Below are 17,580 nucleotides of genomic sequence, written 5' to 3'. Positions count from 1 at the left end.
ATTTGTAAGATTTGTTGCACATTTGTTTGTGTAATAAACAATACCACCAAGCAGCACATGACGAACCATTTTAGTTTTAGTTGTCTGCATGAAAATGTAATTTTTAAGTTAGTCATAATATAGCTCGTCTTGTCACAATAATACATTCTAACCACCAAACTTACGCACACATAGTGTACGTACAGGTATATGTCATTTGGGAAGGAGGCAGTAGCTCAATCCGCAAGGACTTGTGTCTTTTGATCATTTGAATTTTACAGTAAATTTACTGAAGACATCCCCATGCGTTAGCTGACTGAATGGTTGTCGTTTAGTCCAGAGCATTTTACTTGTGGCGATTTTTCTAAATTAAACCTGTAAGACTATTGTAATTATAAAAACCTTCAATAGGTGCTCTCTCTACTCTAAAGACGGTGACGTACGTGAGCAGCCCGTGCGTCGTTTTGGGTGTGACTTATGTTGCATTTCAATTGTAGGATATTCCATCGCCTTAAGCGTGCATAGATGACACAAAGTTGTTATTAACGCAGAAAGTAGTAGCTCAAATATAACAATGAAGAAATAAAAAGAAACAGCGGGTTGTGTGCTTGAACATTAAAACATTTTTTTTAAATACAGGGTCGAAGTAGAAGTCTTAGAATATCCGAGTGTAGACTAGTTCCGTAAATGCAACACGAGAACACGTGCTGGAGCCTTCTCGAAAAGACTTTCCTTTCAAGCCTGACCAGTGCGGAGTCCCTACCGGTGGCACTTTTTACTTAAACTTCGCTGGTTGTGTTGCCTCGCCATGGCTGCAGTGAAAGCTTTGAATCCAAAAGCAGAAGTAGCCAGGGCCCAGGCTGCTTTGGCGGTTAACATCAGTGCTGCTCGAGGGCTCCAGGATGTGCTGAGAAGTAATCTGGGACCGAAGGGAACCATGAAAATGTGAGCGCAGCCTTTTGTGCAGCACGCGTGCTAAGCTAGCTATGCTAACTAGCTAACGATAGCTGTGATTCACTGGTAAAAACTTGCGGAGGAAGTAATGGTCACTCAGTATCCACAGTGTTGTACATTCACCTGAAGACATATAGTAATTTTTTGTCGGAAGAGGCCAATGATACGATTTAGCAGTGTTCGTTTTCGCGCAACGGATTTTGTCTAGCTCACGTTGTCCAGTCATCCTCACGTACAGTTTTTGACAACAGCCAAGCTAACGTTAGCATGTTAGCACCCGTCGATTAGCGGATTACTCCAGTTGTTGAAAATCTTTTGAGCAGTTTCGGTAACGATTTATTGTCACAAAATTATAGTGAGTATAGATTTATCGTGAACAAGCGGGACCAAGAAGCAGATGTATATGTAGAATAGAAACTTGAAAAATGAATTCCAATTTATGTGGATTACTTAATAAGGTTAAAGCAGACTGTAATATTTTACTTGAGTCTAATTGAGTTCAAACCGGTGTTAGGGATCTAGGTTTTGCTTCAATACTCCAGGTTAACTCATCTCCTGTTGCGAATCCGCAGGCTGGTGTCCGGTGCAGGAGACATAAAGCTGACAAAAGATGGGAATGTCTTGTTACGTGAGATGGTAAGGATGTCCTCCTCTGCATTAGTTTGAATCATTCTCCAGAGGCCACCACACCCCTAACCTTTGTAGATTCATGTTGATTCACATAACTAATCCTCAATTATGCTCCTAAAGATAATGTATGACACGACAAGTTGAAATTCAGTAATAAAAAATGGGTCAAAGAACAGAATGTTGTGTTGGCTGATGGCGTTGAATACCTGAAAGTTAACAACATTAAAGAGCCAATGTGTAGGATTCTGTATGTGTCAGGAGAACACTAATAATTTCAGGTATTCTTAATTTTGTTTTCAGCTGAAAATGTTGAAAATCATGTGTGGTTTTCTTTGAAAATCACAATTAACAACAACAACAACAAAAAAACCCATAGAAAACCAAGGCAAAAGCTTAACTGTGCTACCTGACTGGGCACAAAACTACATATTCAACCCACACATTTGGTTAAGAGGATTATTCTCAGTCCTAAATTTTAAAATTAAATCAAACATCTCACACAATGAATGTTTATACATTTAAAATACACTAGTATGGTATGTATTGTTCATTTGGTAGTACTTTTTAAGCACTTGCTGGACCCACATGTATGCAGAAGCCACAGTGTTATTTATGTTTTCTGGGCCTGTGATGGTCTGCATGATGCAAATTTTATTTTTCTTCATGTGGATCCCAGACAAGCTTTCACGTTAAACAAGCACGTAACCATATAACACAGACGCGCATCCACTGTATGACCAATTTTGAAACATTTTGTTTGGTGCATTTTTAATTTGGATTTTTTTTTTAAATGGAAAAAATAAGTTCCTGTTCTTTCTTTCAACCACAAATGTGTTTTGCTTAAGCACCATAATCTTTTTTTTTTCCTCTGTATTGCCCTCAGTATTTTTTCCTCAGATCCACCCAATAAAACTTATTTATTCTTTTTTTTTTGTCATTTCTTTTAGTATATTACAAAAGTAATTGATGAGGCTGTGATCAGTTTTTCTCTCTTGCACAGCGAACACCCAAGGATGCTCTCGTGGCTCTCCCTGGTCTCATGTCTGTGCTACAGTAAATCTGGTCTTTTCCTCTGCATTACGAGAGCTTCAGTCTCTCCTACATGTATTCAGCTGATCAGAACAAACTATCCAGTGTGGGTTCATAAGTTCATCTTCTATTCTGGATGTATTCTTTTAGCCTTCATGAGTTGAGATAGCTGCGCGACCAATTTTGCCACATTTTGTTTGGTGCAGTTTTAATGTTTGATTTTTTTTTAAATAATGGAAAAAAATAAGTTCCTGTTCTTTCTTTCAACCATAAATGTGTTTTGCATAACCTCCATGATCATTTTTTTGGTTTTCTTTTGTTTTGTCCTCAGTATTTTTCCCTCTTGTTCCTTTGCAGCAAATTCAGCACCCGACAGCATCACTCATTGCTAAGGTTACCACAGCGCAGGATGACATCACAGGTGATGGAACCACGTCTAATGTCCTCATCATTGGAGAGCTGTTGAAACAGGCTGATCTTTATTTGTCAGAGGTATATTCTCCTTATGATAATGTCACAATCCAGTGTTTAGGAATCCGATGAATTGGCTTTCCCTAACCTTTTGTTTCTTGCTGCAGGGTCTTCATCCAAGGATCGTTGTTGAGGGCTTTGAGGCTGCTAAAGAGAAAGCCTTGGCTGCCCTCGAGGAGGTGAAAGTGGCTTGTGAAATGGACAGAGAGACCCTCATTAATGTAGCACGTTCTTCCCTTAGGACCAAGGTCCACAAGGAGCTTGCGGACCTGCTCACAGAGGCGAGACATGACGGAACAGAGTTTAGTCATTAGACAGCTGAGGCTCAGTATTTTGATCTATGACAGCAAAAGCTGGTTACTTGCTTTCTCAGTGTTTGTTCTTGTAATGCAGTTTTAGATGTAAAATGGCAAATAATAAATATCTGTCATGAGCCACCATTTCCCAATGTATTGTTTGTTAGCCAGTCAGGTAGTCAGAGTTAATAAATGCTTTAAATGTGTGAACATGTGAGTTTAAATGCGCATTACTTCATCTGGTAAAACATTTCCACAATGTAATTTGTATTTCTATACAATGTCAGATGATTTGCATCTCTGTTTCCTTAAAAGAATACCAGCCACCAGTAGGTGCTGGTTGTAGGTTGATATATTTTTAGCAGCAAGAAAGTATGGCCCTCATTTTATCAGTGCTTAATGTGACATATTTGTCCGCAGGCTGTTGTGGATGCAGTGCTAGCCATCGCTAAACCCAATGAGCCAATCGACTTGTACATGGTGGAGATCATGGAGATGAGGCATAAGACTGACTGCGATACACAGTGAGTCTTTAAGCTTGTTCTAACCTGGGGTATTTAGAGCAACTGCATTGAAACTAATATTTCCCCTTTCTTCTGGAACAAATTAATGCTGCTATGGTTGTGAAAACATCTTGCACAAGAAATGGGAACTAAAGACAGTTCTTCCTTGTGTTGACAGTTACTTATGGAGCTGCTGGAGGGATCAGGGGTCCTGAAGCTCTAAAAAACTGACCGTTTTTCTCCCCAGGCTGATCAAAGGTTTGGTATTGGACCATGGTGCCCGACACCCGGACATGAAGAAGAGAGTGGAGGACGCCTACGTGCTGACGTGCAATGTTTCATTGGAGTACGAAAAGACTGAGGTCAACTCCGGCTTCTTCTACAAGAGTGCCGAGGAGAGGGAGAAGCTGGTGGCGTCAGAGAGGAAGTTCATTGAGGACCGTGTGCAGAAGATCATCGCTCTGAAGAACAGCGTCTGCCCCAACGGGGAGAAGGGATTTGTTTTCATCAACCAGAAGGTACGACTGTAAAGGAGTAATGAACGCTTAGTGCTGTAACTGCAGGAACTTGCCCTGAGCTCATGACTTAACCGGGAGTCACTTGTTTTATGTGTAAGTTACAGATCATTTTGCGCCTCTTGTGCGCCGTGAACATCCAGGGATTCTAATATCCTTCCCCCCCCTGGCCTTTTGAATTTGTGTAACAGTAAATCCAATCAGTACCTTTGTATTATCAGAGCACATCCCTCCTCTACATGTATTCAGCTCCTCTTACGAACTGTTATAATGCTGATACACAGCAGTGAATTATTTCTTTGATTGCTAATGATAAATGTGTTTTTCTCTGTCTTGTGTAGGGTATTGATCCATTCTCCCTGGATGCCCTCGCTAAGGCGGGTATTGTGGCCCTGCGAAGAGCAAAGAGGAGGAACATGGAGAGGTGATAGCAAACAGAGTGTTCCTATTATTTAGTTGTGGGTTATTGTGTGTCTGGGAACAAGTATCTGTACTAAAAATTTTGAGGGTTTAATATTAAATCTAAACATTTTTAAAATATAGATATCAAAAAATTCAGTCGTAACAAAATTCACATGAAGTCAACTCAAACAACTTCCAGCCTCTTGCATTCAAACTCATCGCAGCGCTCCTGCTTCACAAATCCACTCAATGAAACTTGTTTATTCTCTTTTTTCATTTATTTTAGTATATTACAAATTGATGAGGCTGTGATCAGTTTTTCTCTCTTGCACAGCGAACACCCAGGGATGCTAGCGTGGCTCTCCCTGGTCTCATGTCTGTGCTACAGTAAATCTGGTCTTTTCCTCTGCATTACGAGAGCTTCAGTCTCTCCTACATGTATTCAGCTGATCAGAACAAACTATCCAGTGTGGGTTCATAAGTTCATCTTCTATTCTGGATGTATTCTTTTAGCCTTCATGAGTTGAGACATGGTCTTACTGCTCTATCATATGATTTTGTATTTAGTTATTAAGAAATTTACAAGACATGATTGTTTATTGACCAGTTTTTTTAAACACTAAAACACAGTGTGATGTCATTTTACTTTTTGCTTTTAAGTAGTGACTCATTGCCTCATTGTTCCCTGAATGTAGCCAGGATTCATTATTTATGATCATTACAGCTTGTCATTCATATCCGTGTTGCGTCATCGGATGCTGAAATTGCTGATGTGTGGCAGTTTTGTCAGTTCCTTTTTCTTTATTCTGACCTGAAACACATTTGCATCAAAATGAACCCAAATCACATTTAAAAACCAGTATCTACACACATGTGCTCCCTTCTGTAGGCTCACCCTCGCTTGTGGTGGCATCCCCATGAATTCAGTTGATGACCTCACTCCTGAGTGCTTGGGAAATGCTGGGTTGGTTTATGAGCACACACTGGTGAGTATTTATCCGCCATTTGTTCCAGTTGTGGATGTGTTCTTGGATGTAAAATAAAACAAAAACCCCGCAATAACAGACTCAAAAGGCTTTGAGTGTATTTGTATTTATATTTAAATATTTAAAAGTTGTTCATCTGTCCCGATCCCTTCTGCAGGGAGAGGAGAAGTACACGTTCATCGAGAAGTGTGGAAACCCTCGCTCTGTCACCCTGCTTGTGAAAGGACCCAACAAACACACCCTCACTCAAATCAAAGATGCTGTCAGGGATGGTTTGCGGGCTGTCAAGAACGCCATAGAAGATGGTAAGAACGTTGTAATGACAGCCTTTCTCAGTGTGGGTTTTTTTTTAAAACTTTTGTAAATTTACTTTATTGAAATAAGTCTGGTTTCACATTTTACAATTCAATGCATTTTTTCATAACCACGGGTGTTTTAGTACCATACATGTGATCAGAACAAACATACCAGATTTTGGAGATTAATTTTATGTTAAACATACAGACTTACGAACATCCATAAATATAAAAAAGTGTAGGCAGCCGACTACTTCCTCTTTCTGCCGCATTAACGTAACATAACAAAATTAACACCCCATAGATTAAGTTTTCACATGTTATGTCAGAATAAGTGAGCAAATTTAAGACTAAGTGAACAGTTTTCTCTGGATGCTGAACTCTGCGTATTTTGCTATTTGACGTTAACCATTGATCAAGTTAACTGAGAAACTTGGAAATAAAACAGTTGAGTCAATCGTAAAGTGAAGTGTTGAACTTCTGATTACAGGGAAGCACATCAGGGGGTCGTAAGCTTTAGGCTTGTTCAGACTAGTGGCCTTTATCTGATTTTGAGCCCATCCAGATTGATGTCACTTATTTCATTTGTAGTCTGAACAGTCACATACTGCATTACAACTGATTTTTGTGTGATACACTACCTGTACTACCTGTACTCTTCTTATTAAGCTGCAAGAATTCTGTTTTGTGAGTGTCTTCACCCATGTCTCTTCAGGAAGAGTGGTTCCTGGGGCAGGTGCCTTTGAGGTAGCTGTGGCAGATGCTCTGGTGAAACACAAGCCAAATGTGAAGGGCAGATCCCAGCTGGGCGTCCAAGCATTTGCAGATGCACTCCTAGTCATCCCCAAGGTGAGGTGTTCGTGACGTTATTTAATCTCATTTATAATTAAAAATCTTTGATATATCTTTTTTTTTTTTTTTAAATCATAGATGTGGTCCTATCATCAATATTTGTCATTGGGGTCTGGGAAAATGGGAAACCTGAATCAACATCAGTCGTGTTAGTTTTAATCGCTCATCCTCCATTGTAGGTTTTGGCCCAGAACTCAGGCTATGACCCACAGGAGACACTGTTGAAGCTTCAGACGGAGTACAGAGAGTCGGGTCAGCTGGTTGGAGTGGACCTCAGCACAGGTCAGGACCCCTGGGCTGAATACGCCTTGATCTTTATAAGCAATACAGTTCATCTAAAAGACACGACAATTTAACAAACTTATTGTTTGATTTAATTGTAGTACACTTTTGCTATATAAAACATGTCATACAACATAAACAGATAAAACACGGACCACTCTGAACATTTGCAAAATGGTTCATGGAAAAGGATTGACTTTATTTAAAATGAATTTGTTCCACTTATTTTTGTTTGGGTTTTATGCAGAAGTTCTGAGTTTTTTTGTTTTTTAACATCCATCCTTTGTGTTTTTCAGGGGAACCAATGGTGGCAGGAGAAGCAGGTGTGTGGGATAACTACAGCGTTAAGAAACAGCTCCTCCATTCATGGTGAGAACACATTTTCAAAATGGTTCCAAAACCAGAGTATTAGATCATGAAATGATCTTCATGCATTGCTTCTTATGTGGGCTTTTACTCTCTTGCAGCACTGCTGTCGCCTGCAACATCTTGTTAGTGGATGAGATCATACGAGCTGGAATGTCTTCTCTCAAAGGTTAAAGTTCAACACAAGAAGCAGCAGCCCTTATCATAATCACAGGGATGGATTCAACGGTTCCTGCATTTGGTTCTCTAAAGCTCCCTGGTCTGATGGACAGATCGATGTAAACACCAACACATCCATCACAGCGTCTGTCAGATACCAGTTATGTTTTTCTTTCCCTCTGATTGGTTTATTTATGAGGTTTTGTTAAAAGCACTGACGTCTGCCATTCAACTTCATTTCTACCCATTAAAGTTTTCTTGTCATTGAAAAATGTGGTTGGCTTGATTTTTATACAGTAGTTTTCTATCTACGAGTCCAGAAATGTTGATCTCATGATGGAGCAATACAAACGCCACAGACACTAATTGAATGTGTTTTCAGTACATTATTCGGCAAAATTTTATAACTTGTGATTTTATAATGATATATTTTTAAAATTAAAGTTCCTAAAATAAAATTTCTTATACCAATACTCTTGCCATATAAGTAAAAACTTATGACAACTAAGAAATGAGCTCTAATTTTATGAAAGTACAGGGTAGGAATTTCACATGTCTGTGTGAGTCCGGGTTTTCCGGCTTCAGGCTGTTAGTGTCAGACAAAAAGTCAATATAAGGAATGACAATAAATATAGAGCACAAATAACAATACAAGTTATGTTGACAAGTATATGTTGACAGCAGGGTTGTTAGTGTGTGCGTTCTCCCTGTGTCTCCGTGGTTCTCTCCGGGTTCTCCAGCTTCCACCAACAAAAACAGTTTAGAAGAACTGATGACTCCAAATTCCCCTTAGTAAGTCTGTTTGTGTGTGAGTAGTTGTTTGTGGCCCCATGTTTGTTGCTGGCATCTTATCTGGGGTGCACCTCGCCTCTCGCCTGTAGCCATCTGTGACTTCAGACCTGTGACCTGCGAGGTGGATCAGATGTACAAAAAAGACTGAAGTAATTTTCAACCAGCAGAGGGCGGTAATGTAGCAATTAGAACACAAAGCGAGTGTAAATCCAATGAAGAAGAGATCGCTGACCCGGAAGTTGATTGTTGGCGACGTAGACGTGTCGAGGAGGAACTTCCAAAATGTCAATATTAGATTTTAATATAACTTTTTTTTGCTGATAGCTAATTAATAGATATTTATTTGTATGTACAACTAAATATTAAAAGACGATCACATTAAGTTTAGCTAAAGTTTTTGTTTTTTTAAAAAAAATGAGCGTTCAACTAGTGTTCTGGATATCTACTCTATGTTTACTGGCAGCGGGTAAGAAATATCTAATAATGAGCACATTAAAAAAAACCCAACAGGTTAAGTTTGAATGGTAACGATCAGATCGAGACATGTTTCTTCCTGCAGCGGATGAGATGGTGAAAATACCAGGAGGAAAGATGTTGATGGGAACCAGCGCACCTGATGGGAGAGATGGAGAGTCTCCCGTCAGGGAGGTCAAGCTACAGCCGTTCAGAATAGACACGCATCCGGTCACAAATGCTGAGTTCAGGTTAAAAAATAAGATAAATTATATTAGTTCAAGCAGCAATTCTACTTAGTTTCATTGAATTGAGTCTCTGTTTTGGTCTTTCTTTATTTCAGAGAATTTGTGAGAGCTCAGAAGTACAAAACTGAAGCTGAGACATTTGGTTGGAGTTTTGTGTTTCAAGACTTTGTGTCAGAAGAGCTGAAGAGCAAAGTCACTCAGAGGATTGAGGTACTGGCATCTGATTGTTGATAGGAAAAAGTTAGCAGGATCAATTACTCCAGATGTTTATTAATAACTTTATGTTATTGACAGGACATTGTCTTTTACGGTGCATAATTAGTTTTGCCTGGGTAAATGGTCTAATCCTTCAAATCTTCTTCTTTTCCTTTTGGCTTTTCCCTTCAGGCGTCGCCAAAGCGAATCGATTGTCTCCATCTAACCCTGTCTTCTGCATCCTCTTCTCTCACACCAACTACCTTCATGTCCTCTTTCACTACATCCATAAACCTCCTCTTTGGTCTTCCTCTAGGCCTCCTGCCTGGCAGTTCTAAACTCAGCATCCTTCTTCCAATATATTCACTATCTCTCCTCTGGACATGTCCAAACCATCTCAGTCTGGCCTCTCTGACTTTATCTCCAAAACCTCTAACATGTGCTGTCCCTCTGATGTACTCATTCCTGATCCTATCCTTCCTGGTCACTCCCAGAGAGAACCCCAGCATCTTCATCTCTGCTACCTCCAGCTCTGTCTCCTGTCTTTTCCTCAGTGACACTGTCTCTAGACCAAACAACATCGCTGATCTCACTATAGTTTTGTACACCTTTCCATTAATTTTAGATGAAACTCTTCTATCACATATCACACCTGACACTTACCTCCACCCATTCTATCCTGCCTGTACACGCTAATCCTTCAAATACTCGTTTTAAATTGTTCTAATTACTTTGTTGGAGTTTGACCCAATTGGATGTGTAGTAGTTAATGGATATCAGTTATCACTTGTATGACTGTCTTATAAATTGTAACCAATGTTTCCCATTTAGTCTGCTCCCTGGTGGTTGCCTGTAGAACGAGTGTTTTGGAGACAGGTGAGCTTTATTCCAGTGTTTCCTGTGTTTCTCTGAGCGTGCTTTCACTGCCTGTCTTTGACATGTTATATACCTACTGCTCAGCCTGCAGGACCTGGATCTGGCATTCAGGAGCGTCTGGACTTTCCAGTAGTTCAGGTTAGCTGGAATGATGCTCACGCTTTCTGCCAATGGAAAGGCAAAAGACTTCCATCTGAGGAGGAGTGGGAGTGGGCTGCTCGAGGGGGAGCACAAGGTACACTCACAACATTTACTGCATGGGCCTCTGTTACAGTAAACCATTGAACCTTTTTGACTTATTACTTGTTTTTTTACTCTCAACTGAAAATCAGTATTCATCTAAAAGTTCCAACAGTTCTTTTATGTACAGTGATGTTCTGATCAGCCAGATCAAGACGTCAGAACTGTATTTGTGTTCAGAGACGGGTTTAATTTGCCTGGAGCTGCAATTTTATTGACGAGGCCGAAGCTCAGTCTGCTGTGACTCGGGCTGGGGACCTGAAGGTGGCCAGATCAAGGCCCCTTTTGGACCAAAAACAAAATTTTGGAATGTGAACTGGCAGTGGAAAGGTGCCAGCTCACCTCCTGAGTATTGCTGAGGCGCCCTTGAGCAAATCACCGTCCCCTTTATAAGCTGCTCATTGGGGTGCACCATGAAGGAGCTGCCCACCGCTCTACTTATCATCTGCATTTTTACAGGCCCCGTGTGTGTGTGTGCCTGCGTGCGCGTATGGGTTTGTGTGTGTGTATCTGTGCGTACATGTGTGTGCGTGTCGCGGACCTGTTCACTTATACCTGTTCAGAACATTGCATGTGATTAACAACCAAATGACTAATACTAGGGTTGATAAATAATTTCCTTTATGGGGTTTAATCAAGTTGATTTCGTTTCTCCCAAGCTGTTTAAATCAGTCCACTGGACTTAAAGTTTTTCTTCCCAACCAAGAGACTTCTTCCGTTCTGAAGGTGGCTGGTCTTGTCCCAGCTTATTAAACCTGTGGGGTGTGGTTAGTGCTATTCACAATCCAGGCGGTGTCAAAGTGGGGGGTCGTTGAAATGTGAGTTTCACCTTTGTATGCTAATGTGGGTCATTAGCATGAAACACATCACCTAGGTTAATCAACACAGACATTCTTTTTGGGAGTTTCGAAAGGACCTGATCGTAAATGGGCGAAAGGTGATGTCGCAGACCACCCCCCCCCCGTTCAGAGATGGCTTCTCCACCTTGACATGGATGGTTTCATTCATTCCTCTCTCAAACCATCTCTTCCCTGTCCAAGATCTGAACATCGGTATCCTGAAATGAGTCTCCCTCTTCTTTGAGGTGAAGGAAGACTGCTGAGTCCTGTCCTGTTGAGTTCGCTCCTCCGTGTTGGGCCATGGGCCTGTGTAGTGGTTGTTTGGTTTCCACTATGTCGACATCTGAGCATTCCTTGGTGCATTTAACTGCAGATAACCATGACCTGAATAACTGAGAACCTACACAGACTGAGAACCTACACAAACATCTTGATTTCATTTAATTTCAGGTTGCTTCAGAAACTTAAGTAAAGCAAGAAAGAATGTTGAATTATTATTACCATGCTCAAGACCTGATATATGATTGAATTACTTATCTTCTTATCTTTGCCTGTTGTTTTGTAGGTCGGACTTATCCCTGGGGAAACAAATTCCAGGCCAACAGAAGTAACCTGTGGCAGGTCAGCATACCGCAAGTACAGTAAGGCGTATCGTAGAAACATTGCTGACATACATTGTCCCCAATGGAGGCTTGGATCAGGGATTCACTGACGTATTTTCAGAATGTAATTAAAAGGAATTTGTTGTAAATATGCATTGATGGTGTGGTTATGATTCTCATGGGAAAGTTCTATTAACTGAGATAGTACAAGTAAAAAAAGTGATAGACAAACTTAAGATAATTTGTGTATCCATGCTTTGTTCACCATTATAAGTAATCATTTCAAATGGTGAAACTCACACGGTACTTCGCCATTTGTCTTAGGGATCGTTTCCAGATGCAGACACTGCTGAGGATGGATACCATGGCACCGCTCATGTCAGAGCTTTTCCTCCACAGAATAGTTATGGTAATGTGTCACCTGTTACATTTAAAAGAGAAGAAATCCATACATCCATCCATCCATCTTCAACCACTAATCCGGAGCCGGGTCGCGGGGGCAAGGGACTCAGGAAGGATGCCCATTCTTCCCTCTCCCCAGACACCTCCTCCAGCTCCTCCGGGGGGATCCCAAGGCATTCCCAGGCCAGTCAAGAGACATAGTCCCTCCAGCATGTCGTAGGTCTTCCCCCAGGTCTCTTCCCTGTAGGACATGCCCAAAACACCTCCTTGGAGAGTTCTCCAGGAGGAACAGATGCCCGAGCCACTGCAGCTGGCTCCGCTCGAGGTAGTGGCTCTACTCCGAGCTCCTCCTTGGTGAGTAAGCTCCTCACCCTACCTCTAAGAGTGTGCCCAGCCACTCTACGGAGGAGGTACTGTCCCTGACTGCCATGTAATGTTACAGAGACGTGTCAACCATGACCGTCCCTGCACATCCAGAGACATGAGGTACTCAGGGCGAATCTTATCCACCCCCGGTGCTTTACCACCGAGGGTGACTTCAACTTGGGTGTTGGATGAGTCCACCTCTGAGACCTCAGCCTCTGCTTCTTCTGTGTAAGACATGGTAGCGGGATTGAGGAGATCCTTGAAGTATTCTTTCCACCACCTGACAATATCCTCAGTCGAGGTCAGCAGCTCTCCGCCTCTACTGTAAACAGTTTTGGCTGTGCACCACTTTCCTCTCCTGAGGTGCCGAATGGTTTGCCAGAATTTCTTCGAGGCTGACGGATAGTCTTCCTCCATGGCCTCTCCGAACTCTTCCCAGACCCGAGTTTTTGCCTCCGCGACTACTCGAGCTGCAGTACACCTGGCTTGCCTGTACCTGTCAGCTGCCTCCGGAGTCCCACAACTCAAAAAGATTTGAAAGGACTCCTTCTTCAGCTTGACGGCATTCCTTACTTTTGGTGTCTATCACCGGGTTTGGGGGTTGCTGCCGCGACAGGCACCAGAGACCTTGCGACCACAGGTTTGAGCAGCCGCTTCAACAATGGAGGCGGAGAACATGGTCCACTCTGACTCAATGTCTCCAGCCTCCTGCGGGATCTGGGAGAAGCTCTCCCGAAGGTGGCAGTTGAAGACCTCACTGACAGAGGGTTCTGCCAGATGTTCCCTAACCCTAACCCAAAACACGTCTGCCCGGTCCCCTGCTCTGTCAGTGAATCCAGCTCACCACCAGGGGGTGATCGGTTGACAGCTCTGCCCCTCTTCACGTGAGTGTCCAGCACACGTGGTCTGAAGTCTGATGATACGACAACGCAGTCGATCATCAACCTCCGGCCTAGGGTGTCCTGGTGCCATGTACACTTATAGACATCCCTAATCTTGAATAAGTTGTTCGTTATGGATAAACTGACTAGCACAGAATTCCATTAACAGAACACCACTCAATCACCCCTTTCCAGGTCTCACTGTCATTGCCCATGTGAATGTTGAAGTCCCCAAGGAGAACAATGGAGTCCCCAGTCGAAGCACTATTCAGTACCCCTCCCAGAGACTCCAAGAAGACCGGGTATTCCGCACTGCTGTTTGGCCTGTAGGCTGAAACAACAGTGAGACACCTGTCCCCAACCCGAAGGCGCAGGGACGCGCGACCGTCTCATTCACTGGGGTGAACTCCAAAATATGACTGCTGAGCTGTGGGGCTATGAGCAAGCCCACACCAGTCCACCGCCTGTCACCCTGGGAAACACCAGAAAATTGGAGAGTCCGGCCTCTCTCAAGGGTTTGGGTTCCGGACCCCAAGCTGTGAGTTTGATCAAATAGTTGGTAACTCTATACCTCCCTCACAAGCTCTGGCTCCTTTCCCCCCAGTGAGGTGACATTCCATGTCCCTAGAGCTAGACTTTTTGTCTGGGGATTGGGTCGTCAAGCCCCATGCTGAAGACTGCCACCCAATCCATACTGCACCCGTTCACTATGGTTTCCTTGGTAAGATTCAGCCTCAAGTGGTGAGTCCACCGGAGGTTGGATCCACGTCGTCCTTTTGGGCTGAGCCGAATCGGGCCCCAGGCCACCGGGCGCTCGCATACAAGCCCCAGCCAAGCCACCAGGCGCTCGCATCCAAGCCCCAGCCCCGGGCCTGGCTGCATGTTGGGGCCCTGGTTGCGCCATACTGGGCGATGTCACGGTCCTTGATATTTTTCTTGCCATATGGGTTTTGTTAGTACTCTTAGGCTGGCCCGTCACCCAGGACCCTCTGGCCCCTGACAACATAGCTCCTGGGATCATTCGGGCACTCAAACTCCCCCACCTCAACAAGGTGGCAGTTCTCTGGGGAGAAGAGAGAAGAAATGTCTTCAGTTACATTTAACTGAAGACAAGAGAAGAAATGTCTTCAGTTAAATGTAAGAGACAGAAATCTGTCTTTACAGACACCTTTAAAACCCATTTGAAGTATTTTTCTGTGAAAGTTCAGTGTTCTCTGATCTTTAAACCAAAGGTGAACCCTGAGTGAAATACTACAGACTGATCCTTATTGTGCTTTGTAACATAAGAACAACGATTGTTTCTATAGGACTCTATGACATGATGGGAAACACATGGGAATGGACGTCCACACTTTTTCCTTCAGTACAACCAATGTACGTCTTACGTGGTGGGTCCTGGATTGACACAGTGGATGGCTCAGCCAATCATAAGGCACGAATCACAACCAGGTGAGTTATTTAAAAAAAGAGAAAAGGGTAGAGTGGGTATTTTAAGCTCTACAGCTTTGGCTCATGTTCCTGTATTTCCCTTCTGCAGGATGGGAAACACTCCCGACTCTGCATCTGATAACCTGGGATTCAGGTGCGCTGCTGACGATGGGAAGAATAACCGCAAAAACGAACTGTAGTAACAAACGCAAATTATTAGTGGACGCTCCATTTGAGCCATTAATCATCCAGATATTAACAATCAATCTCATTTCTCTCAGGTTTACAAAGTACAAGGAAAAAGGGACCAATTAAATGTTAAAGACCCACAATGAATAATAATACGTAGTTTGAGAAGGACAGGTGTGTAATTAGAAACAAACAGTTTCTCCTGTGGAGAATCTTATACTGAATGTTTAAGAAATACAAATATATTAAAACATAAAATTCAAGAATATACTGGTTTTTTTTAGGAAATTACTGCTCCATTATAAGGACGTTGCTCCCATAAAAAATGACTGTTAATTTGCTGAGTCTCTGTTTAATAAACAGGAGCAATGGAACATTTTATCTGGTATCATCTTTATTTAAACTAATAGATAACAAGCCTTGGGTTTTTTTTTCTTGTTTTTCGTAATCACGTTGTTCTATTATGTCATGAAAAAAAACAAGTGAGAGTAGCTCCCAAAGTACCATATATATTTTTCTAATTTAATCAATGAAGTGAAGAAACTTAGTTTTTCAATTAGCTTTCAGTAAGGCTATTCAAAATACTTCGATGAAACAATGAACACTCTAAATAGTAAGATTTTAAAGAGTGAGAGAAGAAACATGCAGACAATGTAGATGGTTAAAGAATGGAATGAGGAAAAATGACAAATATAATAATACTTGAATATGTATTTATAGTACTATATAATTTGATCCTCTCGCTGCTCCAACCGTCTTCCTCCACCACCAGGAGGAGCAGATTGCTTTGGAGCTTCTGCAGAAATGATGCTTATCTCATGATTTAAATCCAGTTTCTTGAAAGAGAAACAGATTTAAAATCCTGTCATTGTGATGTATTTCATGTGTTTTGAACAGAATTCAACATGTTAAAAGCTGTAAATTTACTTGATCGATTTGCATATTCAACAACTCATTTGCAGCTTTTCTGCTATGAAACGATCACTTGCTCTATTGCTGCAGGCTTCCTGCTATAGTTAGATTTGATCTGTTAGAATAAATTTCAAACAAATAGAGGTGATAGTTGATTAAAAAGAAACAACAGTTTCAGTCAGGATTTTAGTCAAGAAGGAATGCCTCCGCCTCTCCAGAGGCATTTCTTCTTGACCTGTGAGCTTCCTTGTACCAATGAGTAAGCCAAGTTTTTAACCTTTCAGGAAAAAACTCAAGACAATAAATCCACTCAAGGAAAACATGTTACATTCTCCCACTGTGTTAGGACATAAAGTAATTAAAGTGATTTACTTAATTCCAAAACATTAAGGTTTACAATAGATGGTGGAATGTTTAAAACCAGTAAACAGAGAGCATAAACATCAACTAACACAATTCCCATTAAAAACCTAATCCACCCTGGAACATGAGTCACCCATTACCGGACTTTTTTTATTTATAATACTGTATTATTTATTATAGTACTGGCAAAATGTTAAAGGCGTTATTACACAGTGTAAAAAAGAGTATAAGATCCAGAATCCACATCCAAATCGTCTCAAAAGTAAATAAATGCTTACAAAACATATTCCTTTTCCTGTTAGTGGTACTACTGTCTTTGGCTGAGGTAATAAAGAAATTACAAAGAAATTGATGTTTATTTTGCATGAACTCACAGCTGACTGAAAACAATAGCTTAAAGACTAATCTGGTGCTCCTTGTAGCTCAATATAGCACCAAGTGTGCGTCACTGACTCTGACTGATTTATTCCTCTGCGTGTGTGTGTGTGTGTGTGGGGGGGGGGGTGATGATCACTAAAAACTTCATTTAAAGGAAGTATGACTAAATTATATTAGTCCCCCAAAGCAGAAATAAATTGATGACAAGACAAATTCATGTGGTTCTGACTCACTGAAACATTTTGATAAAATAAGGAAAGAGAAGTAAGTTCAAATATGGTGCTGACAGATGGTGTTACATAAATAACGGAGAAGTTTTGAAACAAACCTTTAGACATTTACGTGTTTCTTCATGACTTCAATTTTTGTTGCTTTCATAGCTGCCCATGTATGCTCTCCTTCAGAGAGCACATGAGTAGCACATCTTTAAACCACTTGACATACACATTTCTTTTAACATTATCTTCAGTGATTGGTTTCCTGCATGTCTGCTAATGCTCTGGGTGGGTGGGCAGCTCTGACTGGAAACCTAGTGAAGTAGTTCACACTGTGCTTTCCCTGCAGTAAATGATCTACTGACTTTTACCACTGTGGATACGACTACCTTGAAACTGCTTTTTTTTAAATGTTATTTCATCTGCGATAAAAAAAAGTATAGTAAAAAGAGTAGTTTTGATCAGGCATCACATGTCAAGT

General features: G+C 41.5%; 2 protein-coding genes and 2 non-coding genes across 7 annotated transcripts; all 4 read left to right on the top strand.

Annotated features, from left to right (window-relative positions):
• The first annotated feature begins 703 nt into the window (after positions 1-703).
• On the top strand, positions 704-7,992 carry cct6a (chaperonin containing TCP1, subunit 6A (zeta 1)). Of its 2 annotated transcripts, none has more exons than XM_068331956.1 (13): positions 704-924; positions 1,506-1,569; positions 2,950-3,084; positions 3,171-3,242; positions 3,780-3,883; positions 4,110-4,380; positions 4,719-4,801; positions 5,669-5,765; positions 5,923-6,070; positions 6,777-6,910; positions 7,093-7,195; positions 7,492-7,564; positions 7,663-7,992. In XM_068331956.1, the coding sequence occupies exons 1-13, from the start codon at positions 788-790 to the stop codon at positions 7,733-7,735; spliced, it is 1,494 nt and encodes a 497-aa protein (XP_068188057.1). In that variant the 5' UTR covers positions 704-787; the 3' UTR covers positions 7,736-7,992. The 2 variants fall into 2 exon arrangements, with proteins under 2 accessions (XP_068188057.1, XP_068188056.1); XM_068331955.1 differs by having other exon boundaries at positions 3,171-3,344.
• Positions 2,556-2,690, top strand: LOC137606782 (small nucleolar RNA SNORA22). The gene has a single exon (XR_011037927.1). It is a non-coding gene; the product is annotated as a small nucleolar RNA SNORA22 (small nucleolar RNA).
• Positions 5,106-5,240, top strand: LOC137606781 (small nucleolar RNA SNORA22). Its single transcript, XR_011037926.1, has one exon. It is a non-coding gene; the product is annotated as a small nucleolar RNA SNORA22 (small nucleolar RNA).
• Positions 7,993-8,771: 779 nt separating the features above from the next.
• sumf2 (sulfatase modifying factor 2) lies at positions 8,772-16,893 on the top strand. Of its 3 annotated transcripts, none has more exons than XR_011037816.1 (9): positions 8,772-8,978; positions 9,072-9,216; positions 9,309-9,423; positions 10,240-10,284; positions 10,369-10,519; positions 11,929-11,984; positions 12,290-12,550; positions 14,922-15,063; positions 15,152-16,893. XR_011037816.1 is itself a non-coding variant. In XM_068330993.1 (9 exons), exons 1-9 carry the CDS (start codon positions 8,927-8,929, stop codon positions 15,240-15,242), a joined length of 882 nt encoding a protein of 293 aa, XP_068187094.1. In that variant the 5' UTR covers positions 8,772-8,926; the 3' UTR covers positions 15,243-16,888. The 3 variants fall into 3 exon arrangements, 1 of the variants encoding a protein (XP_068187094.1); XM_068330993.1 differs by having other exon boundaries at positions 12,290-12,374; positions 15,152-16,888; XR_011037815.1 differs by lacking the exon at positions 15,152-16,893 and having other exon boundaries at positions 12,290-12,721; positions 14,922-15,060.
• The last annotated feature ends 687 nt before the right edge of the window (positions 16,894-17,580 follow it).

Source organism: Antennarius striatus, chromosome 13 (genome assembly GCF_040054535.1).
Source record: "Antennarius striatus isolate MH-2024 chromosome 13, ASM4005453v1, whole genome shotgun sequence".
NCBI lineage: Eukaryota > Metazoa > Chordata > Actinopteri > Lophiiformes > Antennariidae > Antennarius > Antennarius striatus.
Note: the sequence above shows the minus strand (reverse complement) of the source record. Positions and strands in the feature narration are given on the sequence as shown.

Coding starts and splice junctions, on each gene's coding strand:
- sumf2 (XM_068330993.1), top strand. CDS start 8,927: ATGAGCGTTCAACTAGTGTTCTGGATATCTACTCTATGTTTACTGGCA. Junction 8,979..9,071: donor TCTATGTTTACTGGCAGCGG/GTAAGAAATATC, acceptor TTCTTCCTGCAG/CGGATGAGATGGTGAAAATA. Junction 15,064..15,151: donor AAGGCACGAATCACAACCAG/GTGAGTTATTTA, acceptor TCCCTTCTGCAG/GATGGGAAACACTCCCGACT.
- cct6a (XM_068331955.1), top strand. CDS start 788: ATGGCTGCAGTGAAAGCTTTGAATCCAAAAGCAGAAGTAGCCAGGGCC. Junction 3,085..3,170: donor CTGATCTTTATTTGTCAGAG/GTATATTCTCCT, acceptor TTCTTGCTGCAG/GGTCTTCATCCAAGGATCGT. Junction 6,071..6,776: donor CAAGAACGCCATAGAAGATG/GTAAGAACGTTG, acceptor ATGTCTCTTCAG/GAAGAGTGGTTCCTGGGGCA.